General features: G+C 39.7%; 1 protein-coding gene across 8 annotated transcripts in view; it reads left to right on the top strand.

Moving 5' to 3' along the window:
- The window catches only part of GOLGA7B (golgin A7 family member B), a 104156-nt gene extending 81957 nt beyond the window's left edge, over positions 1-22199 (top strand). For 5 of the 8 annotated variants that reach the window (XM_073552842.1, XM_073552840.1, XM_073552843.1 and 2 more), the window contains 4 exons: positions 1622-1747; positions 5358-5510; positions 10856-10957; positions 16927-17291. In XM_073552842.1, coding sequence (XP_073408943.1) covers positions 1622-1747; positions 5358-5510; positions 10856-10957; positions 16927-17037 — 492 coding nt within the window. In that variant the 3' untranslated portion in view covers positions 17038-17291. Of the gene's footprint in view, positions 1-1621; positions 1748-5357; positions 5511-10855; positions 11001-16926; positions 17292-18671 lie in introns of those variants that run through there. The other 3 variants (XR_012221583.1, XM_073552839.1, XM_073552838.1) reach the window with 3 other exon arrangements.
- Positions 22200-25154: the final 2955 nt, after the last annotated feature.

Here is a 25154-nt window from a genome sequence, read left to right as displayed (position 1 = left end):
GCGCGGATTTGGCTAAATCCGCAGGTCAAATGACCTACGATTTAACTGCGGACTGCGTGCGGATTAGCCTGCGCTTTTCCCCTGCGTTTTGACACCTGGTGATGGAGCAGGTTTCAAACCGCTGCGGAATCCGGACAAAGAATTGACATGCTGCGGATTTAAAACTGCAGCTATTCTGCGCATTTTTCAATTTCCATTGACTATAATGGTACTGTACAACGCAGCAGAATCTGCTGCGGATCCAGAGGGCCAAATCTGCTGCGGATCCGCAGCAGAATCTGCGACATGTGCACATACCCTAAAGGCTCATTAATACAAACGTTTAATCGGTACTTGTGTGCCACTGATCCATTATAGCCAGTGTGCAAGTGCATATAGCTGGTATTTCACACAGACCAATTGGTCTGCATGGAAGAAATCAGGCACTACTTTGGGTCAGAAAAATATATGCAACAAAAGGAAGTTCAGGCACCCGTCCGTGATGCCATCGAGCAGATATAGCCCGTCACTTTGCAATTTGCAATTGCAACTGGTCCAGTTTTCAGTATCGCCATTTAAACCCGGCCTAAGGTGGATCCGATGGCAGGTACTGTATTGCGAGTCATTGTTAGTAGTGTCCTGTGGCTGTCACCGATGTGGGAGTCATAAGTTGGCTTCTTCGTGCTATCATTTTATTTTCATATTAGTTAACATGAAAATATAAAATATCAATTAAAGGGGCATTTTGGTCTACATAAATCATCTATTCACAGTTGTGACCCCGCACCAGTCAACAGAACAAGGGATTCTCCTGGTTTTCCTGTGGCTGTGAAAATGCAGTTTGTCCATGCTCCCTGCCACTGTATGCTAGGTCTTATGGCACTGTGATAAGCCACCTTCGTCAGTGCCATAGACAATGTAGGGTGTATGTGTGACCTGCTGCTCCATTTAACATCTACTGGATGTGGTCTTATAGCCACAGGAGAATAAGGGTCACAAGCGTCTATATTCATCATCTTGTACGAATTATCACCTATTCATTGGATAGATGATCTGGAATACCCCCTTAAACCCAGTAAAATCGTGTTAACATTTTAGCCATTGCCGAATTTAATCCATTTGGTACTTTTCCACTTGAAACTTATTACAGTGTGGACAAATTTACTAAATTCTTTCATGATGACTCTTTAAACCGTTTGGTAACCATACGTTAAACTTCACTTGACTCATGACCTGACGGCAGGAAGCATCTCCCCATATGACATTTGGAAGAAGACTATAACTTACACTATTAACACCATAGCCAATGGGAAATTTGCATTTCTTCAATAACCGTGAGCATCCAGTTGTCCACAGGAGGCATTTTAATTGGTCCTTGCTCTATTATATAATATACCGTATATAGTGGCACATCGGACTTCAAACTTCCTGTTTGTTTATTATGTCCGCTCTTCCAGACGTCTCAATATATTAAAATGATATTCATAATCCCACTGAGACATTCACACTCCCCTCAAAAGACTCTTTATATGATCTTTAAAAAGAAAATATTATGCTGGGATTTTATTCCTCTTCGGCTCAGTGCCTTGCTCTTACTTTTTTTTTTTTTTCCCTTTTTTCTTCCTTTTTGTTCATTTCTCAGATGCATAATCTTCAGGAGCTGAGAAGAAGTGCCTCGCTGGCCACCAAAGTCTTCATTCAACGGGATTACAGCGAAGGAACCATGTGTCAATTCCAAACCAAGTTCCCAGCAGAGCTGGACAGTCGGGTATGACCATTTTATAACATTATACCACAGATTTGGAGCCAGATCATTGTACGTTTTTATTGTTATTGTTTTTTATATTCAAAACAAATGTTTTTTTAATTCATTATCTATAACATTTATATTGGGGTTCTCCAGAACTACTGAGTTGATGATCTTGGTTATCTTGTGCCAGGTACCAATGGCCATTGTCAAGGGGTGGGATATATCAGGCAGCAAGTCCACAGTCTGGATCTTGGTGACTTTGGCAAGCGCTATCTAGATGACGGGGTTAGAGCCTCTTCATGTGGCAGGTCTTGTGAGTTGTTCCCAGCTTGCAATGTGGTTAATACCTGTCAAAAAGTGGTTCACGGAAAGAAAACTGGTGCACTTGGCAACATGGGCATCCAAAGTTCATTGATACACATATTAAGTGACGACTAGTCCACCTGGTCCGATCCTAAAGTAGAGGTACTGTGGTATACCTTTCTAAAGAAAAGCTCCTTCTGGCTATGATACAAAGGTTTCAATACATGGAGAGCATGGAAGTTTACAGTATATAGGGCAGCGTAGATACAAACTAATCCAGCTGACACCTGTCAATCAGCAAAAAGTGCCAATTTTGGGCATGTGATCATAAAACTGGAGCAATTGAAGGTGTCCTGGTCAGATTAACAAATTGTGTGTGTATGTAGCTCTGTGGAAGAGAAGGCATCCAGGTGTCATAAGTGATAAGCGGGTCGACTGGGTGATGTTCTGCTGAGAAACCTTAAATCCTGGCATCATGTAGATGTGACACATACCACCTGCCTAAATATTGTACAGACCAAGAATGACGCCATTAAAGGAGTGGGATGCCATAATAGTTGTGGTCATTAGGGATGAAAGTGTAATTTTGGAACTTTACAAGGTGTTGAATTGCTCCGAATTCCCTAAATCTCAACCTGATCAATCATCCGTGGGATATGCCAGAAAAACAAGTCTTGATAGACGGAGGCCGTACCTCACTTTTTACAGGGCTTAAAGGATCTTCTGAAAATGTCTTGGTGCCATATTTCACAGGCACCTTCAGAGGTTCAATGGGTCAGAGCTGTTTTGGTGGCACAACCTAGGGGGCCTACATAATCTTAGGTTTCAATGTTATGACTGACTGGTAATTAGGAATGGGCAAAACTATGAAAATCTGGTGATGAAAACTAAAATATGGATTGGTATTTTAACATTTCCACATCTATTGTCTTTTGTCTAGTTCACTAAAGGAGATTTGATCTTCAGCAAAAAGCAGGTGAAGTCAAATTTTCAGCAATTCTCTCATTTCTATTGGTGATGCTACATCACTAGTGATGGCCCAGATACCAATATGACTGTGAATGTCATGAGAGATCGTTCCTCTACCCACACTGTGCTATTTTAAGAGACTTCTAAGAGGTTTCCACTCCTCCCGTTCCTCCTCGGAAGTGTCTTGGGTCCTTTCGTTGCTTGTCAGAATGGAGATTAGTCATTAATCATTAGAGCAGAAGGTTCTTAGGGGACTCTTTCTTCAATGAGGAGAATAGCCATGGGGGGCCTAAAGAGAGACTGCTAGTTATGCCATCTTGGCTCTAATTACTGGAATGAAGTTCGACATACAGTAGGCAGGAAAAGGACTTTTTTGATAGCATTTAAAAACACTTCAATTAAATTGTCCTATTATTTTTGGCAGAGCAAAGGAACGGAAATGTGCAGAGAAAAATGGCTCTTGGTACAGAAAAAGATGGGATGTCGTAATAAATTACAGATATTCTACATTGTGGCATAAATCTAATATAAATTCGGCATGCACTCTGGGTTATTTGGAGATTTTGTGATTTAACTGCTGTTTTAAGGAATACTAGGGGTATAAGGAGCAAAAATGAGGGCTTTGTATATAGGACCCAATTATGTCATATACAAGTCTGAAATTATATGATATGTCTGTCATCTGTTTTATAATGATCAAAACCATGGTAGCCCCTGCTGTTTGTGATGTGATATCTAGTGTTTTCCCCTGTACTGCTGTTATATTAAACTTGGTGACTTTTTCTTGTGAATTATTTCTGTGGTATAGACATGGCATTGAAGTTGTAGTACAAGGATAATGTACAATGTGCAAATTATTTGTGTTGTAACCTAACTGTGTATGTTATCTCGCTAGTGTGTTCTCTTTACTGTAACATCACTGTGACTTTGTTACCTGTTTGGTGAAATAGCTGTTTTTTATGATCTTAGTACTGTGACATCACTATGTGTATAATCCCTGTATTGTAACCTCTACTGTGTTTTATTGCCGTACTGTGACGTGAAGATGAAGGAAAAGCAGATAAATGCTGCTCTGCTGGTGAGAAGGGTTCCAAGGATGCGTTGTAGTGAAGAATCAAGTAGTTTTATTCTCTACGTGTTTCTAAGTCGTACTGACTTCATGAGGAGAACCACAGAAATATGAATTTCGAAAAATGCATGGCGCCTACAGGGAGACATGGTGGTGTCATTGTCCTTATGTGGGGAGGCATGAGCTGCTGGTGTCGTGGGGGCTACATGTCATAAATGGTATCATGGATTCACAGATGTGCTGCTCTATAGTGAAAGAGAAGATGATGCCATCACTCCGTGCCCTTGGTAAACGAGCACTTTTCCAACATTACAATGATCCAAAACGCACATCTAAAGGCCACTGATGCATTTCTGCAGAAGAACAGTGTAACAGTGACTCAGTGGCAAAGTGTCTTCTGATCTGACCCTAACCAAGCACCTATGGAGAATTCTGAAGAGACAAGTTACACTCTCCATCCAGCATCCAGACTCTAAGAACTCATTCTTGAAGAATGGAAAAAGATAGATGTTACAATATGTCGCCAACATACTCATTCCAGGCCTAGAAGACTCAGTGCTGTCCTTAGAAATCATGGAGGTCATACACAATACTAGATGTAGCATTTGTTTGATGTGGGATGTACTCCTTTTTCTACAAACTAACTTGTGGAAAACTGATAATTTTGTAGTGAAAGTTATATTATTATTAACCTTGCTTTTATGTTTTGAGTTAAAATATTCTATCAGGGTATGTTTCCACGGGCCGGAATCCTTGAGGATTTGCTGTGGATTGGACGCTGCATACAGCCACAGCGTCCAATCCGCAGAATCCAGATGTTGCAGCATAGTGGAGGGGATTTTATGAAATCCCGTCTCCACTATGCATGCACTGCCGCATCCGGCGGCCCTGCGTAACTGGATATGCGGTGCGTCTTTATAGACCGCAGCATGTCTATTTATCTTGCGGAGACGCTCAGTCTCTGCAAGATAAATAATCCAGTCTATGAATACGATGCGGTGATTCCGGGTGTGTTCAACGAACACATCCGGAATCACCGTGCGTACAACAGGGGGCGGCACTTTGGGCGGTGTGTGGTATCCGTTGTGTCCAAAGCCCAGGGATACCGGCCTAAGGCAGATACCCTTAAACTCAGTCTTGTCAAAATGTTAGAAATTGTTCTTGTGAGATGTTGATTAAAATCTTACTTTTCAAAGGGGGTGTACATATATCTATTTACCTATCTAAGCAAGTTTCTGTAATTGTATCAGTGGTAATAATGAAGATTTTTATGACCTCTGTTTTTAGATTGAGAAGCAACTATTTGAAGAGACCGTGAAGACCCTTAACATGTACTACATGGAAGCTGAAAAAATCGGGGGCAGCTCTTACCTCGAGGGGTGCTTGGCTTGTGCCACAGCTTATTTTATCTTCCTCTGCATGGAGACACACTATGAGAAGGTACATTGTCAAATTTATTTTCTTTCTTAGTTGTCTTGGCATGTCAAGACTCCATTTACTGGTTCCCAATGATCTGCAATGGTCTGTACTCACCAATTGAGACTTTGCGTTAGGGGCCATATGATGCCACACTGACTCCAGAATTAGTAGGGCCTTGGAGGGAATTTAGCGATTTAATCTTACAGTATCTTCCTCCCTGATGGTACAATGATGTAACTGTATGTGTTATTAAGAGTCTGTCACCCTGAAACATGATTTAAACAACTTATACAGTTGTATAGGGGACTTGGCCCATAAAAAAATCCATACCAGCGGTATAGTTTATACTTCTTTATTTTGGACAAACTGTTTTATTTCACATGTAAGTAATGCACCCTCGATGAAGCCAAAAGCTCAGTCCACCATTCTGCCCTCTCAGTCTAGTTGCCACAAACTTCCCCTTACCTTATTTGATGGCATTTGCTGGCCCACAGCGAGCGCTTCTTGAGTTTAGTCTCTGGCACTGCATAAGCCGAGCGTACACACGGTGTCAGTGCAGATTCTTATCCAAGACAACCATTATGTACCGAGCTTATTAAAGTGGTTCATTTTTCCTTGATAAATCGGTATAAATCTAAGACTTTATAGTTCACCCCATCTATTAGTTGGCTGAAGTATGCACCACAATTTTTAAGAGGTTTTTTTTTTTTTTATTATTTTGCATATTAAGCCACAACCTTTTTCAAAAAGACCACACCGACTAGTTGGACAAGTAAAAAAAAAAAAGTGCCTAAAAGACATGATAAATAGGGTACAGGTCATATAAAGACAGGTTTTTGTCACAAACTACAACAGAACTGTAGCACATTTAGCTTGATAAATACCCCCCAATGTGTCATTAAACCCCACTCTACAGGGACCAAATAAAGGCTCCATAAATTGATGTAATAACATTGTTATACAAAGTGTAAATATTATTGCTTTATTACTAACCTTAAGACCCATGGTGATCACAAACCGCAGATGACGGACTTTATTTGGCATTACCCTCGGTTTGCGCCTGCTGAAAACCGGTCCTGAGTCTTTGCTCGAAGCTTATTAAGAGCTACGTAGCTTTTGAGGGAACTGTCTCTTCTTACGGAGACCAGCTAAGTATGAAATCTTATTTGCAATGCTTTGTTAGAAAAACATGCAAATTAGCTCCCTCCTTCCCGAAAGGAAAGAAAATGATGTCACCAGAAGCACTCTTTATCAAGCCTTACAACTAGAGACATTAAGCCAAGTCAGACCCCCATTTACAAACAGCAGTTTCGGGGTACTTGTCCCTCATCACGGCTTAGCAAGGTTTGTCTGGCTGAATGAGATGCATCTTTTAGAGAAAACTCTTAAATCCAGAAAAATATGGATTCCTTTTTGCAATTCTCAATGATAAAAACGTGCAAAATAGCTCTTTCTCAGGAGGAAGCAAAAGTAACTATTAAAGTTGGCTACCCTCTAAGTCAGTACCAGGTTGTACCTTGGCTTAGAAGGTATAGTACCTACCTCCATAAGTTACACAAGAAACTGTTTTATTTCCTTCTAGGAAAGAGCCAATTTGCATGAGCGCTGTGGAAGTAGAATTACAGAAGACTGAAGAGGAAATTTTTTTTTTTTTCAGACTTTTGTCTTTATGGCAGTAGACCCCCAACCATGTTGTAAAGCTACAACTTGTAGCATGCCCTGGATACATTTTGATGGGAATATGTGAATTTTAATTTCCACTCTCCCTTAGAAATTAGATTATTCCATCTCAATACGACTTTGACATTAAGATTTCCAGCAGCCTGGATCTAGTGGGCTAGAGATAAGGAGGATTAGCGTGTTCTCATGTTCTATCCATATCGATATCCATGCGTCCTGCCAAGTTTCTTGGCTCAACAGTTTTTCATCTTTTTTTTTTTTTTCTCCTCTGAATCTTCTAAGCCGAAGCGAATTACAGGAAAGGAAGTCGTTGGTGGGAAATTGGGTCATATTTTGACTCTTTCCTGAAGGATGCTTGGCTTGTATAAAATAGGATTTGTATTTGCAAAGAGTCACCAAGTCTCCGTGCAGCGTTACCGCTTTGAACTCCATCCAAGATCGACACAACTAGACTTTTGAGAGCAGGATGGAGTCACACGTCAGACCTGGGTATTTCACATTATTATCTGTCTATTTCTTGGTGAGCAGATTTAATCCTCTCTTCAAATGCTTGGGAAAGGTTGTTTCAACATGCAGCCACTCAGCAGGGTAAGTTTTTTTTTTTTTTTTTTTTTTTTTTTTTTTGGTGGGGGGATAATTGCCCAATTTCTTTTATATCACCCTGTCGATCTCGGCAGTTTTCCAAAGCAAACTCAACCTTTGTACATTGGAAATTAATTTCCCAGCAGATTCTATTCCCACTTCGGCCCCAGTTGATACTGAGAGAAGTAACAAGTTTTGATAAGGGTGCATGGTCTTACAGACCCTCCCTCATTAGTTCTGCTACAGCTAGGATTGGTTTTATAACATTAGGGAAGGCCTAGTATTCTGGACCACAAATTACCATATTATAATCATGCATTTGATGCAGCTATTATGTTTAGTTCTCCTAATTGTATCACATTTTAATTTTACAAAATTAAAAATATTATGGCACAGTTACATACAATACTTAGGAAATATAATAATATACATATTCAATACCCTATTTGTATGTATTTTATGTAAACATCTGTGTTCAAATGTATCTTTATGTCCTGACCCTTTGTATTGTGTAACTATAGCCCTGGGGCCCAATGCAAATGATGTAAAAGGTCCTATTTATTATAATGAATGTGAAAATCCACCACATTCGCATTAAAACTAGCCATTGATCTCTTTGAATCCCCAGTAATAGGCTATACTTAGTGAAAGTGTACCTGTCATTTCAGGTGACTTTTTCAGAATAAGTTGTCATGTGAACTAAAACCATTTGTGACCAATGTGATTTTGATAATTATATTTTTTTTATCCTGCATTTTTTTTTTTTTTTTTAGCAGTTTTCTCCTATGTACTAGAAGCCTCAGCAGATTCTCTCCGTCTCTTCCTCTTCTTTTTCTCTCTAGTTTTCTCCCCTCTGCATACACTTTTTTATAGGCAGCAGTTGTAATTTGATCCCTCGCTGAAGACAGATATGTAAGCACAAATGAAAAGTTTTTGAGAGTGAGAATTATCAATGCAGGGAGAGGAAAAAAAAGTAGATAAGTGAGAAGAGACTTTTTTTTGTAAGATGTACCATAAAATTTGTTGCCATCACTTATACTGTTTTATTTATTAAAAAAAATAAAGTGTAGTTGTGACAGAACAAATCAGTTTGATGTGAATCAAATTTTCAGGAATTTATCTGGACCTCGGGAATTTAAAATACTTGCAATTTGATTCACGCAAATTACCAAAAAAATGCCCACCCCCATTTTACACAATTCAGAATATTGTGAGAGTCAGAAAAGGTTCACATGACCTCAGGAGAGACTATGCGGGCTTCCCCATAATGTCTTGCAGCTATCATATCACATGGTATAGCACAGCCAATCAGTAAGAACTATACTAGCCTGCATAAAAGCAGAAGCAGAGAATGCAGCAGCCACTTTTGTAGTGAATCTGGATAATGAAAGGATATCACAGATCACAACTTAGAGTTAGCAATAGAGTTAAGGAGAGAAAGATTTAGAATACTGGATAAACATTATAGATACTGTAGTGTCTGTTAGTGAAAAACAGCTATCGTCCAATTAACCATAGCCAAACATGCTGAGGTCATCTTGACATTACTAAGGCTGTGTTTTTGCTAGAGCTTAAAAAAAAATTCCATACAGTTCTACGAGACCACTGAGTGTTATACATGTTGTTTTATGGCAATTGGAGGCTTTGCAGTTCTTGCAAATCAATTTGCTGCAAATAGAATTGTAAGTAAAAATTTGACAAAGCTGGTGCATTAGAATGTCAGGAGAATCATTCATCTCTAAAAGTTATCCAAGGAGTGCAATCCTAACATCTGAATCAGGACATGTTCCCGGAGCTGTTCCCGGAGCTTGAAGACAAAAAAAGGATTTTAAATCTGGTCAAAGATACAGGAAGCACACAGGCAGGATTTGAATCAGACCCCGGTGTTCGGGTAGCCGAATTATAAGTGGTATATGAGGGGCTCTGACTTAAATTTTTCATTGGAACCCTGAAGCTTTAAGATGTGCATTTGCTCTTGACTTTGTCTTCTAGTAATAAGTATTTGTAGCCAAAGATACACTAGGAGAGATATATGCCTTATTATATATTTAGACTTTTTTTGTACCTTGTTTGACAAGTAGCCTAACTTAAGGTGAAATGCTGTAGGCCAAAATTTTGGACCAATTTCCGGCGCAAAGAAAAGCAACCAAAATGTAATGCAAAATTAGACTGTATAAAGAAAAACCCAACCATAGTCTTACCTGGGGAATTGGTTAACAGACAGAAAAAGTTTGGAAAGGTGTCCATGCAAATTGATATCTCTCGCTTTCAACCCTTAAAATTTCTTTGAATTTTGCCAACCACTTGGTACAGTTCGTGCCCCACAGCTCACATTGTCCCACCATTGCGTCCTATTGTCATTGTACACCACTTTCTTTTCTGCAAATGACATGACGACATCAGGAAATAGCTGGCCATAGCAGTAGCATCGCTTATGGCCAGGCATAAGACATATTAACTCTCCGCCCATTTGAAAGCAATTTTTAGGTCTCGGAAAATTAATTTAGAAGTGTACAGTACTCTTCTAAACTTTTTTTTTTTTCTTAACCTCTTTTTAAAAATTTGCCAATACAATGATCAGGAAAGGTCTAAAACCTGATCCAAAATCCCATCCCCAATTTTTGTATTTTTTAATGTAAAATTTTTTGCATTATTTTTATATTTCTTAATTGGCACAGTGTGTTTCCCGTCTGCCTAAACTCCCAGGAACAACTCGAATAGCTTCTTTACAGTGAAGTGCACTGGAAACATCGGAATCTGGACAGGTTCCCAGATCACGAAAACAAAAGAAAGATGTTGATAATGGTTAGCTAAATAGGTAGAATTGCAGCAAGAAGGGGGAGGGGGCTTCAGGACCTTCCCAATGTCCTAAGACCCCATTGCTTCTAAACTTTATACAATGTAAGGACAATACAAGACTGGACTGGAAATGCTTGGCCTTTATGTAAGCTCTGTGGGTGGCTATTGCTCAGAAAGATAGTGTCACATCCCCCAGGTAACCTACAGGAGCGGCCATTCAGGGACTCATTGTAACGCTTTCCCCATCCATTGTCTTAAATACTGAACCTTACATTGTTTGACTAATCTCTGATTTAATATTGAAGGTGTTGAAGAAAATCTCCAAATACATCCAAGAGCAGAATGAAAAGATATACGCTCCCAGGGGCCTCCTAATTACTGACCCGGTAGAGCGGGGAATGCGCGTTGTATCCTTTGCACAATAAATCTGCTATTGTGCTCTTTTGTTGGGTAAGTCGTCTATTTCTATGCTCTTATTACTAATACCCCTACAATATATTTAATACAACATCATTGGGATTTCAAAGATAAAAAAATACTCTTGTATGTCGTCAAATTCAGAATTATATGGTTAGATTTCATATATCTTTTTTATTAGATTTTTGAACTTGACAAATGGTGGCATTCCAACCTGAAACTAACACCAATAGGAAATGCGGGTGCCACTGGAGGGGGAGCTGCATGGGTCAGGATCATTGAAAACGCAATAAAGCAAAGTGCACATAGCGTATGAGCCTTCTGTCGGGATTGTATACTTCTGGGGTATATGCCCAACAGTGTCCACAATGTATAGGAAAATTTAGTTTGACTCCACTGCGATTGGTGATTCCGGTGGCTGCTGGAAATACACAGTATATGTAACCAGAATGCCACAGCTACCTACACTGTGCGGTGGGCGCTTTAAATGACTACAGTACCCCAAAACAGCTGTTAGACCATGCACTGAGCAAAGGTATTCTGGCTTTGTCTGTTTTTCTGGATAAAATGCTAAGCTTAATTCAATCTTATTAAGAGTGTGACCTCTTTAAATATATCCAAATATTTATTTTTTCCTTTTACCTACGCGTTTCAGGCCATACTTGGTCCTTATTCATAGATAATCTCCATAAATACGGACTAAATATGGTCGGAAATGTGTAGGACAAGGACAAAGTTGGAATAAGGTTTACCATTTTCTCTGCTTTAGCAACTTCTTCCTTGGATCTTCATTGTGCCATATCAGGCAGGAGTGGCTTTCTCTGTGCCAAGAACCACACAGTAGCCTTCAGAGGGGCGAGCTGGTTTTCTCTTGTGTCACTGTTCTGGACTTCTGCACTGTGTACTTCTGGCAGATTCCGGACCTAGTTACATTTCATTGGTCAGTGACACCGGACCTCCAAAAATCTGAGATCTATGATGTATCCTAAAGACACATCATCAGTATTGGAGTCTTAAACAAACCCTTCAAGAAGGTCACTAGGAAGTGTCAAACAATACAATAGTAACAAACAAGAGTACATGTCATCAAATATTTGATGCAATTTCGTGTTGTTGCTTTAAGTGTCTCGTGCATGGTATAGAAATATATTCTATTCTAAGTGTGTGACTTTTTTTTTTTTTTTTTTTAAATCTTTACACGCTCACACACTCTTACTCTGTGGATGACACATCATAGCTTCGATTCATTATGGCCGGCGTTTTTCAACGATTATCGCCTTACACAGGGCTGTTGGGCTTATCTGTCCACCTCCTCCTTGTCTACAAATACAGTTCACTAGATCTGCTTCTTTATTTTCTTTTTCCCCTATTGGTTGATGTCCTCATTATTTACAGTGTTTTTTCACTCTATTTCTCTACCATGCATGGTTCTTCTATTTTGTCCAATATCGCCGTTGCCGTTACACACCTCTAGCGTTTTTTTCCTTTATTTTTTATTCTCTCATCATCCCTTTAGGCTCTGAAATATATTTATTACACACCCATTTTTTACATATTTGTTTAACTGAATTACACTATAATTACTGGGGGTATTTTTCTGATTTTTGTGTTCCAACTACATATCTCTACCCATTTTTCGGTTCAAGGACATGTTCTATTCTCGATCATTATCTTGGGCTGAGATGTTCTCATACACAGCTTTTGGCATTTTTAATTGCTGTGTTATGTGTTCTTTTTTTTTTTCATAATAAAGTTACATTTTTTTTGGATTTGAGGTCCTCCTTTTGCATATTCTTTTTGTTTTCCTTGTGAAGCGGAGGAGCAATCAGATTCCATATATTATAAATGGGAAGATTTTTTGTTGGAAAAAGCTTTTCCATTTCAGACATGTATATGTCATATCCACAGGATATACACTAAATTTACCGGCTAGAGATGAGCAAAAAGATTTGAACTACCCTGGTCCGGCAACCAGTTTGATCCTCCTTGGTGCCGGAAGTCCTCTGTTCACATCTGGAGACCTCTGCCACTTACTAGGTTCCCCGATACATGTTAACTTTTTTTTTTTCTCATCTTCAATGCTGGTCTGATGAAGTGCTCACCTCATCCACTTGGAGAAAATAAGTGCATAACTTTCTCCATTCTCTTCTATAGGAGTTAAAACAGCCAAACTATTCTCCAGCTGTCACCCCCTTTTATTGGCCAAAGTAGCCGACCCCCATTCTCGACATAGACGTGAAAAAGTCGCCTGTGATGTCTAAACTATAAGGAAACTACATCTCTGTGATATTTGGGTACTGGGACCAGTTTTGTGTTAGTTTGAAACAAACATTTGTGGTCTAGGGAAATCATATGAAGATTAACATGGGTGGGACCTAGAGGCCTTTCAGCAATCTTTTACAGGCCTCCATTGACTGATTAATGGAGACATAGTGGCTTTCCAGTCAAAAGTTAAACGTGTACATCCGTGCCATTTAAAGTGCTTTATGGCAGTCAAACTCTTTGGCCGCGTGCTCCTTTTTTCTAGGAGAAAGTCGTCAACTGACATATTGGTCAATTGCATTTTTCTCCCTGAAATAAGCTATCGGCAGTCCTAAATTGGCCATGTGTGATCGCCATCTCTCCCGACCATTAGTTGGCCAGCGCCCCCATAAACAAGACTTTCTGTCGAACCGTCGATATCGGTGGTTACAGCTAACTTTAGTATAATGTGTATGGGGGTCTTAAGTGGTATTTATATGGGGTGGACCATAAAAAACATTTAGCAACCATCTACAGGACAGGTGACAAATGTACAGCCATTGGGGGTCTCTACTGATCATGAAAACCGGGGTCCCTGTCTCATATTTGAATTGAGCAGTGGTCTCGCGTGCATTACTGTTCCACTCAATATCTATAAAAAATGATATTGGTGCACATGTATGACCACCACATCATGCAAACAGGAGATATGGGAACCCCCCTTCTCATGATCTTACGTCTCGCAGTGACTTTCCCTGCTATCCCCCTTAAAAACATATGAACGTTCCGGCGAGACAAAGAACTGTGTATAGGGAGAGAGATCCAATATGTATGCACCTAATATTAAAAGGTTTCAATTATGAAGGCGTTCAGGGGTATTTTTAGGTAATTTCTATCGGAAATGCTCCTTAATAACATGATCTCTCCTTAAATCTGTTTACTCCAGTGTTCTAATTCCTAATAAAACTGAGATGAGGAACCCCGATAAGGCGGCGCTGGGCTCAGCCCTCCATAGCTCCTAGGCCCTCTCCTAATTGATGCATGAACTCGCAGTGAACTTGTATTGCTTTTCCGTTGCTATTTGTTGTTCCGTTTCCATCTCGTACTTGGAAGCGCATGTGAAAATTCAATATCTCTCCATTGTTTTCAATTACAAACAGGACTAGAGGATGAATGTGTAATCTCAGCACATGTTTATCAGCCCTTACTCATAGCTCTCTGTATGAGGCATGGTTTCCAAAGTAATCATTTTGTACATATTTCCTCCAATCTCTTTAATATTCTGCATGTTATTTTGTACCTTGGCCGTTGGAAATTGTTGAGTGGCTTCCTTCCAAATGGTAAGAATGGCATTAATCATGTAACTTTCTACAGAAGGAATGACTAGGAGTAACAATAAGGATGCCCAGGTGCCTCCGCAGGCCGAAGTGCCATTTTGTCACATAACGTTGCGCTAACATGTTTGTCCGCAGTTTTTTTGATATTGCCTAGACGATAGTCCCCCAAACCGAACTGCATATTTTGTAGAAATGTGCAAATCGATTTGCTGGTCCAGTTGCTACATCAGTAGTCCAAGATGAGCCCTGTGAGCTGCCTCCTACAGTGGCTTGCAAAAGTATTCACCTCCTTGGCTTTTTACCTATTTTTTTACATTAAAAACCTGTGTTTAAATATTTTTGTAATCCGATTTGTGTGAGCATCAGCACTAAATAGGCTAAGTTGGTGAAGTGAGACAAATATAAGCATAAATTAAATTTATGGGCTCAAATAATTAAAAATTGGCATATGATTCACCCTTTTTGCGATGAAGCCCCTAAAAATTTCTGGTGCAAGCAATTATCTTCGTAAGTCACATGCTTAATGAAGGAATGAAGAGAAATCCCCTTATGTGCAACTTAAGTGTCACACCTGTCAGTATATATACTAAACTTTTTCTGAAAGGCCACCGAGGCTGCAACACCATTAACAAGAGGCACCACTACACTAATCAAACAACACCATGAAGCCCAAAGAGATCTTCAAACAAGTGATGGAAAAAAATGTTGAGAAGTGCAAGCCAGGGTTGGATTATTTAAAAAATAAAAAAAATCCCAACCTCTGGTGAGCGCCCCCCCCCCCACTGTACCCCGCTGGAGCACCATCAAAGCCAATATCGTCAAATGGAAAGAACATGATACCACAACAAACCTGCCAAGAGAGGGTGACCCACCAAAACTCTCAGCCCGGGCAAGGAGGGCATTAATCTGAGCGCCAGAACCAAGACCAAAGTTATCTCTGAAGGAGCTGCAGACTTCCTCAGCAGAGCATGGGGTATCTCTCCATACAACCACAATAAGCCATGCACTCCATAGAGGTGACATATATGGAGTTATGGGCAGAAAAAAATACATGTGGGACACTCCTCAAATGTGTATGGAGGAAGGTGCTGTGGTCAGATGAGACCAAAATTGAACGTTTTGGCCACCAAAGTAAATGCTATGTCTGGCGCAAAACCAACACTGCTCATCACCCCAAGAACACAATCCCCACAGTAAAACCTGGTGGTGGCAGCATCAATCAGTGGGGATGTTTTTCATCAGCAGGGACAGGAAAAATGGTCCGAGTCTATGGGAAGATGGATGATGTGAAACACACAGGAAAATTCTTGAGCAAAGCCTGTTTGTCAGTGATTTCAGACTGGGATGGAGGTTCACCTTCCAACAATACAATGTTTCAAAGCAGACTGCTAAAGCAACACCCGAGTGGTTTAAGGGGAAACGTGTAAATGTTTTGGAGTGGCCTAGTCAAAGTTCAGACCTTAATCCAATAGAGAATCTGTGGGATAACTTGAATATTGATGCTCAGCAGAGGAAACTATTCAATTTGGAGGAGCTGGAGCAGTTTTGCCTTGAGGAATGGGCAAAAATCCCAGTGGAAAGCTCACAGAGATTTATCCAAAGAGACTTGCAGCTGTAATTGCTGCAAAACGAGGCTCTACAAAGTACTGACTTTAGGGGGGGTGAATATTTATGCACACTGAAGTTTTTCAATTTTTTTGGCCTATTTTGTTTTTCTTTTTTTGTGAAGCAAACAACAATGTTCAGTTGTAGGCATGTTCTTTACATGAACTGATGCAAAAACTCAAAATAAACAATGACCTTTCAGGTTGTGAAGTAGCAAAACACAAAAAATGCCAAGGGGGGAATACTTTCACAAACCACTGTACCTACCTGCATCCCTTAGCTCTTTTGTATAGCCAGCCTAAGTTCAGCATATTACTCTGGCTTGATTAGGAAAAGTATGAGTAAAGTAAATTAAAAACTTCCAATAAAAGTTACTAGAGTTGAGTAAAAAAAATTTGCAGGACCCTTGAACTTCATCCAAGTCACTACTCCACGACAACTGGACCAGGGCAGTGTGAACCTCCCTGGCCAGCATTGTGGTTATCTCTTGTGACTTGGCCACCACAACATCATGAGGTTGCATGAGGTGTAGTCACTAGGCGTGCCAGGGTGTCATGAAATCGCGGGGGAACTAGTAATTACAGGAGGTGCTCAGGATTTGAGTTCCAGCCATAGACTATCACATTGCTCAGGTCTCGTTGCCACGATGCTTCAATGTGGATGTCAGGCTAAGGTCCTGCAAACTTTATTTTTTTTTTTTGCTCCGCTCTACAACCATATACATTACCTGGCAATTATTATCATTATTATTATTTCTCTTAACTTCCACAACAAAGATTGAAATCTCCATCTATGAAGACCGATGTAGCAGTGGCAGCAGCAGCAGTGGAAGCAGTAGCACTGCCAGCAGTACCGGAGGTGGAGGAGTAGCCGGTCGTGCCCGATGACTGGCAGAGAGTCCCTGCGGGGACCTGTACTGCCGAGATGATGGCCTTTCTGAAATAAGAAGACTGAGATATCAGAGCACAAGGTTCTAGGCTCTTAAGATGGCCTAGAACTAGGAAGGAAATATTAACACCATAGTATTTTTGCCATTGACTGATCTGAGCCATGAACAAGAATAATTTTACATTGTTTACATCATGCCTAAAATAAACATATACCTGTTCCTTAAAAAAAAAAAAAATTATAAAAAAAATGACTTCCTTGAGGATTTCTTTCCACAACCGGACCAAGCTTTGATGATTGCTTCATTGTTTCACACAATCATGGTGACAATGATTGTTACTGTATGATGATGGTAATGGTGGTGATGATGGTGTCAATAATGGTGATAAAGATGAGACCAATTGAACAGTAAATAGGGGTACGAATAACACGTTCATAAAATGTCAATTAGATGGGTCTAAAATCTCAGGGGGGGTGTTACTGCGACAGTATAGATGTCCTAGGATAGGCGATCAACATCAGATTGGTCTGGTCTGATATCTATAGGGTAGGCCATAAACATCAAATTAGAAGGGGGTTGACTCTTGGCATCCTATCTGATCAGGGGCCATTGTACTCATGCAAGAGCTGTAGCATGTACTTAGTTTTGGCTTTGGGTATTGCAGCATGAAAGTTAAGAGTCAGCACAGTTAGCAGATAGCATTGGAGAGGCTGCAGTGCTTGACCGAGTGTCATAGCCACTTGAAAAAGCAAATCAGAGGAGTTGCAGAGACCCACCAATCTGATCCAGTTTAAGAATCAACCATCAGTATTGCAATCCTGGGAAACCCCAATAGTGCCCATCCTTACCAGTGTAGAAGTAGTAGTGTCACAGTACCCCCTTTTTTTTTTTTTTTTTTTTTTTTTAAGAAAAGAGGCATAATGTAGTATGACCATGCCATTAGTACAGAAATCTATGAAATCCAACAAAGCTATGACCGCTCTCATAGGCTTCAGTAACTACTAACAATAATAATGAACATAACAAAGGAGTTGTGTTTTTTTTTTTTTTCCCCATAAACGGCCTTCTTTGACAGCCTTTCCTTGAAGGAGTTTGACATAATAGAGACACAGTGCCACCCTTGTCTACAGCTTCTTCTACAGAATAGTGATGAAGTGCAATACCAGATGTGGCCTGTAAATGAGTGGCACTGTTTCTTTTTTCTAATGTCTTACAATCCCTTTTACGGTGCTGTTTAGCTTGGATAAGATTGCCTTCCAGTAACATCACATTAAACCTCATCACATGGTTTTGCCTTAAGTTATCACTGTATAAAGTCATCTTTTGTATAAATCCCATTTCATATTGATATTTGTAGATAATGTTTAAGTTTCTACCAAATGTTAAATATAGTAAGGTTTGATTGTATGATTGGTTGAAGCATTTGCATACATAGAGTATAATGGAGGATCTACTGTAGGTAGCATTTAATATTTTTGAAAATCCAGTTTCGATGTCATTGCCTTTTCGTAAATGAAAGTAAATATAATAGAATAGCTTATAATTGCCTGCCAAATCTATCTACAGTGCCAAGCAACTGACTTAAAGGTTATGTCCACCTTGACAATGGCAAGCTTTTTTTTTTTTTTCTAGAAGAAAGCCTACCTACAGTCCCAATTGACTGGCTGCCATCTTTTAACAGGTACATTCTATTTGTTTGCATTGCTCCTTCTACTATTTTACGAGCTTGGAGCTAGAGGAGAGTCTTGGTATCCTTCCTTAAATGACCACTTCTACCATGCTTCCATGCACCACACTCTAGGACTCAACCATACAGGCCATGCTGCAGGTCTCAAGGCAGTTGACCCTTTGGTGGACACTGCTCACCAGTCTCTTCCAGGCTGATGGCCAACGTTTCTTTCCTGGAGAACATAGATTCTATAGCTATGTGTAAGAGTCACTCAACTCATCATGGTTCTCTCTATGCCTGATGGCACTCGCAACCCTGCATACACTCCAGAACGAACCCTTCTGCAGGCTTACAAATGCGTTCTTCCCAGATCTTTCAGCGGTGGCCTGAATAGAGGCCCACAAGCTTCCCTTTTTTTGTACCTATACTAACCCTAACCAAATGGTAAGGCCCTGATACACATTGGAAAAAATGGGCTGATGAATCGTTTGTTGTGTCTTTTGTTGGTTTGCTCATTTGTCTTTTGTTAGGGCAGAAACCTCATTTCACACAGCATCCGACTAACGATGCTGTGCCGATCATGAAGCGGAAAAATCCAACACAAACTTTGCTTTCAAACATAACAAATGTTTATTGGTCAGCCATTGGTACTTGAAACGAACAATTTTTCATTTCACCAGACCACTCAACTACTGTTCATTTTGGATGGAATCGGCCAGTTTGACCAACTTTTGTCTAATGTGTGTGGGGGGCCTTTAAGCAGTAATAATCTGGAGGTCAGCCCATGTAGTCTCTATCTGGCAATATCCAGGCCTTACTAAAGAATATGAGGGTGATAACTGTTGCTCAGTGGGCCCCCCAAAGAGAACTGGGTGACCCACTGGGCAGCGTTTTCTCGGGTTGGCATTAGACTCTCCAATCAACTACCTCTTCTGGCACATCGGCCATCAGTTCACAGATTCTTCTTCTGATGGACAGACCCCAGGAAAACTCTTTAAATGCCATGAAATGAGCTGGTATAAAGTATGAATCGGGAACAAATAAATTGTAAGCAGTAGAACTCTTACCGGGAGAAGTGGCGCATTTTGGCTTACCGCCATGACTTATTACTTCTAGTTTTCAAATATATAATATATTAATATAAAAGTTGAAGGTAGACTTAAGTCCATCGAGTTCATCAGAGGAAGGTAAGAACCCCATGGGGAAAAAACTAATAACTTCATATTATGGGAAATATTTCTTCCCAACTCCACATATGGCTAGTTCCCTGGATCAACGTCCAAAAATAGAATCTAGTGCCCATAACCTGTAATATGTTTAAAAAATTAAGCAAGTCTGACTCTTGAACAACAATTTATTACCTTGTTATATGTCTCCTATCAAGACTTATCTGTTGCCTCCCTGGTAACAGACTACAAACACTGTGTAGTCTGTTGCTACAGTTCTGTGATCCTCTCCTTCACCTTTTTTCTCATCTACTGTCTGCAAGGGAATGGGGGAGAGTGGGGAGGTCAGAAGTGAGAGGTTTCTGCAGGAGTCTAAATTTTACTTTCATTTTGTTTGTAGTCTGTGATCATGGAGTCACCAAGTCTGCAGAAGAGCTGTATACACAAGACGGCAGCAATTTTTTAATGGAGACAATACGAACAAAACTGCTGCAAAATCTATTGATTGCAAAGGAGGACATGGCCAATAAGTTGCTGCCTGACCACATACTAATGTTGATAATTATGTCTTTATGCTAACAAGAGGGTGATGTCTGTAGAATTGATGCTTCCGAGTGTGTGTATATGTGTGTGTGTGTGTGTGTGTGTGTGTGTGTGTGTATATATATATATATATTTAATCTGTAGCAATGTAATGGTATTAATATGAGATACTTTATTATCTTTTAAGCTTTCAGCTTTCTGACTGAGCACTCCGCCCTTCACCATGCTGTGGTTTTAATTACATCCAATCACATTTGGTTCCGACCTTCCTATAAAAATAGGCTTTACCAAGTTATTAGCCAGAGTTAAGTGATCACACTAGGCAGTTAGGTCAGGGACCCATCCGATCCATGAGATTACCTTGACGTTGGTGGATGGGCTCACATTTTTTTGGCCAAATTTTGTGTTAAGCATCTCATGTGTTTTTCCTAAATTTCAAAAGCCATTACGCTATTCACACTTCTGCAATTGAGTGCAACCATTTCCTAATTTTGATAAGTAAGCGTTTTTTTGGTATGCACTTGTTCAGACTAGTTCTTGATGTACTGTCAGTTTTCTGTTATTTGTACAATAGATTGTGACATTTAAAAATAAAATAGTTTTATGTCAACCAAAAAAAAAAAGTTTCACAATGTGGAGATAGAAAACAGAAAAAATGTTGTGTTAAGACCCAAACTTGGCAGTGTCCATGAGGCTATATTCCCACAATGAGTTTTTGATGCTGAGTATATTTGAAAAAAATTTAACCTATCTTAATGGGTGCAGAAAATCTGCAACATCAAAAACTCACCAAAAAAGATTATCCTGGGAACGTAGCATAAGGTTTTAAAGCTTCAAGACTGTGTACTGCAGAAGCTGCCCTGCAGCTGTTATGGTTTTTTTGGGATGGAAGGTCTCGGCAAAGGTTGGTCGAGGGTTGTCCCAATTCTCCATCTTCATACTTCTCACAAACAAGGCAATAGTTACTATGACCTTCATTGCCTCTTTGCTCCAGAAGATTATTTTTACCCTTTGTATCCCCACCATCCACAAAGGGACAACAATCCTATAAAGGTGCTCAAAAGTGGGAGTCTTTGGGACATTTCTGGGTTGTCCTGAGGTCAGGTAAGTGTCTCAAATTTTTAAGCTGTAAATGTTGGTAAGTATTAAAGAGACGCATGATAATTGTGTCTTAGAGGTAATGTGTGTACAATATTACTTTGCATGTATTTTTTGTAAAAATTTTGAAATAAAATTAAAAGTAAAATTTATATTTGTACAGGATGTATAGGACACATCCAAATTTGTATTCCTTCCCGGTAACTGAATTGTGCTGTACGATGTGACTGTTTCATGTTGCACTTACTGTACAGATTACCTCATTCATTCCTCAAGATGTAGAACGTTCTTCACTGGATGTACACAATTATTGAATTATTCAGACCTTGAGCAGATGGCAGAGCCACTTCCAAATGAACTTGAAACCGCAGAAAACCCAACACTGGTCAACTGCCGTATCCCAAAGGATTACAGATCTTCCAAGTCTTTGCACATCAGACATAAAAATATTTTTCATGTTTCATTGGGTAATGGATGAAACGAAATGAAGAAACCATTTTTCCATGGGTTATCTTGCATGCTTGGCCAGGAATGGAGCATGCAGTACACTGATATTATATAATGCGATAATGATCCTCTATGTAGACATTCTGATGCTCTCCATCGAAAACATATGTTCTTTTTTGATGTACAGTATATGCTGTAAATCTTTGTGGTTTCATAAATAAATATATACTTTTCCAATGTGCCTTCATTTATTGCCTACGTTTGTGTGCTAGACTTGGCTATAGCGTTGATGGAATTTGTGACCCTATAGGAGTATGGTCAGTGTATGACGGGGGACCACTAGCAACAATCCTTGTAAGAAGGTACTCATTTACTGTAAATGTCATAGTTGTAGTGTCTGTAGTCAAGGGAGGGAATAAGGTCCTCCATGTTTCTGTACAGAACGCGTGCACATCCATCTTTTAATTGCATTGTAATCTTTGTTCGATCCCATAGTCTATCTGGGAACAAACCCAGAGGATGATTTGGCTCTAAAGTCACCTCCAAACACAGTATATTATATTTGTTTTCTGCTTGACGTTTTGCGCCCATTAGATGAGTTCAGTGAAGAATTCCCTGTTGGGCCAGTGTGGCCCTGGTTATCTTAAAAGGTTTCTATAATAGATTTTATTGGTGGTGGTCTAATTATTGAGACCTCTTTTCACAAAAAGAAAGAATGCCCCACCTTGAACTGGTCTTTCGCGAGACGGAAGAATCAAGCATCAATTTTCTGTTGTCAGTCTTTAGAGGAGACTGTTTCTGCACCATCGTTTTAGCCATGCATGAAAGTCTCAATACCCCGATTCCATCGAGTTAAAATTTCTGCCACTTCTCGATAACAAATCAAGAATTTTTTAAAAGTGCAGTTACACTTCAGCTTTCAGCAAAATCAAAGAACCAAAAATATTGTAAATTAGACTAGACTAACTTTTTATACGTGAGGGACACCTTGGAGAAATGGCGCATTTATTTTCTTATTTCTTTTACCAAGGAACACACAAGATAAGATTATTACAGTATCACATTACAAATTCCTTTGTTGTTAGAGTAGATCTCTTTATAAATTGACCCCTCTTTATAAATTGACCCCTTTTACTAGTTAATCACATTTCTGGCCCCACACTGTTAGTGGTTTTGTTCTATAGATAATGTATTTATCTACCTCTACATACAGTTGTGCTCAAAACCCCGGCAGAATTTTTGCTTTCTTGGCCTTTTTTCAGAGAATCTGAATGATGACACCAACACTTTTTTCTACTCATGGTTAGTGTTTGAGCGAAGCCACTTATTGTCAAACTACTGTGTTTTTCTCTTTTTAAATAATAATGACAACCTAAAACATTCAATGACCCTGATCAAAAGTTTACATACCCTGGTGTCATGCACAGAAGTTGACACAAATGGGTTTGAATGGCTACTAAAGGTACCATCCTCACTTGTGACCTGTTTGCTTGTAATCAGTGTGTGGGCATAAAAGCTGAGTGAGTTTATGGGATCCAGACAGACTCTTGACATCCACTGACGTTTCTGGATTGTGAGTCATGGGGGAAACAAAAAGATTTGTCAACGGATCTACGGGAAAAGCTGGCTGAACTGTATAAAGCAGGAAAGGGATACAAAAAGTTATCCAAGGAATTGATAATGCCAGTCAGCAGCGTTCAAACTGTGATCAACATATGGAAAATCAGGGGCTCTGTTAAAACAAAATCACAGTCAGGTAGACCAACAAAAATTTAATCCACAACTGCCAGGAAAATTGTTCGGGATGCAAAGAAAAACCCACAAATAACATCAGCTGAAATACTGGACTCTCTGAACACTAACGGCACTTGAAGAAAAATGGGCTGCATGGTTGAGTCGCCAAATGCCACAAAGTATCTTGCCTACACTACCCAAAACAACACAGAGACAAGCCTCAAAAGTTCTGGAACAAGGTAATTTTGAGTGATGAGTCCAAAATTTAACTTTTTGGCCACAACCATAAACGTTACATTTGGAGAGATGTCAACAAGGCCTATGATGAAAGGAACACCATTCCTACTGTAAAGCAAGGAGGTGGATTGCTGATGTTTTGGGGATATGTGAGCTACAAAGGCATAGGAAAGGGGCAAAGTTGAAAGAAAGATGAATGTAGCACATTATCAGCAAATACTGAAGGCAAATTTGCATCATCCCAGAAGCTGCACATGGGACGTACTTGGACGTTCCAACATGACAACGATCCAAAATACAACACTAAGTTGACCTGTCATTGACTGCAGCAGAACAAAGTGAAGGTTCTGGAGTGGCCATCTCAGTCTCCTGACCTCAATATCATTGAGCCACTCTAGACAGATCTCAAGCACGCAGTTCATGCTAGACAGTCCAGGAATTTACAGGAACTGGAGGCTTTTTGCCAAGAAGAGTGGGCAGCTTTACCATCTGAGAAAATAAAGAACCTCCTCTACAACTACCACAAAAGACTTCAAGCTGGCATTGATGTTAAAGGGGGGGCGATCACGGTAATAAGAAATATGGGGTATGTGAACTTTTGACCAGGGTACTTTGGATGTTTTGGGTTGTCATTTATGATATAGAAAGAGAAAACACAGTGGTCTGACAATAAGTGGCTTCATCCAACCAACAAACTATGAGTGGAGAAAAAGTTTTGGTGTTATTCATATTCTCTGAAAAAAAGGCCAAGAAAGCAAAAATTCTGCCAGGGGTTGTAAACTTTTGAGCATAACTGTATTTGGTGTTTGGACTCCGAAGTGAAAATCAGACTTGGTAAAGCTTCACAAGGATGTAACAAGTCTCCAGATGATATCAAAAAGTGATGATCTGTTTTTATGTTCATAAGGTTCTTTTGTCTCTTCACTTGGGGTGATCTTGAGTCGAATAGGCATTCATAAGAGCCAATTGTTCCAATACCATGAATGATACAAAAATGTACTTGCTGATTGGATCATTTAAACAGACCTTAAAATAATCATCAGCAACATGTCTCCACGTATAACCAAGGAATGTGCAGTTGAGAACATCAAAACTGTATAAGGATCATACGATCGTATGACCAATTGTTCTGCCCCATACAGTTCATATTGGCCTATGTAAAAGGGCCTTAAATGAGACCTGGTTAACTTTGTAGTCAAACGACACTCGTTAGCAGCAGAA

This window comes from Dendrobates tinctorius, unplaced genomic scaffold, assembly GCF_039654945.1.
Source record: "Dendrobates tinctorius isolate UK_male_01 unplaced genomic scaffold, ASM3965494v1 ptg000196l, whole genome shotgun sequence".
Taxonomy (NCBI): Eukaryota; Metazoa; Chordata; class Amphibia; order Anura; family Dendrobatidae; genus Dendrobates; species Dendrobates tinctorius.
The sequence above is the reverse complement of the archived record's forward strand: the minus strand, read 5'-3'. Positions and strand labels throughout refer to the sequence as shown.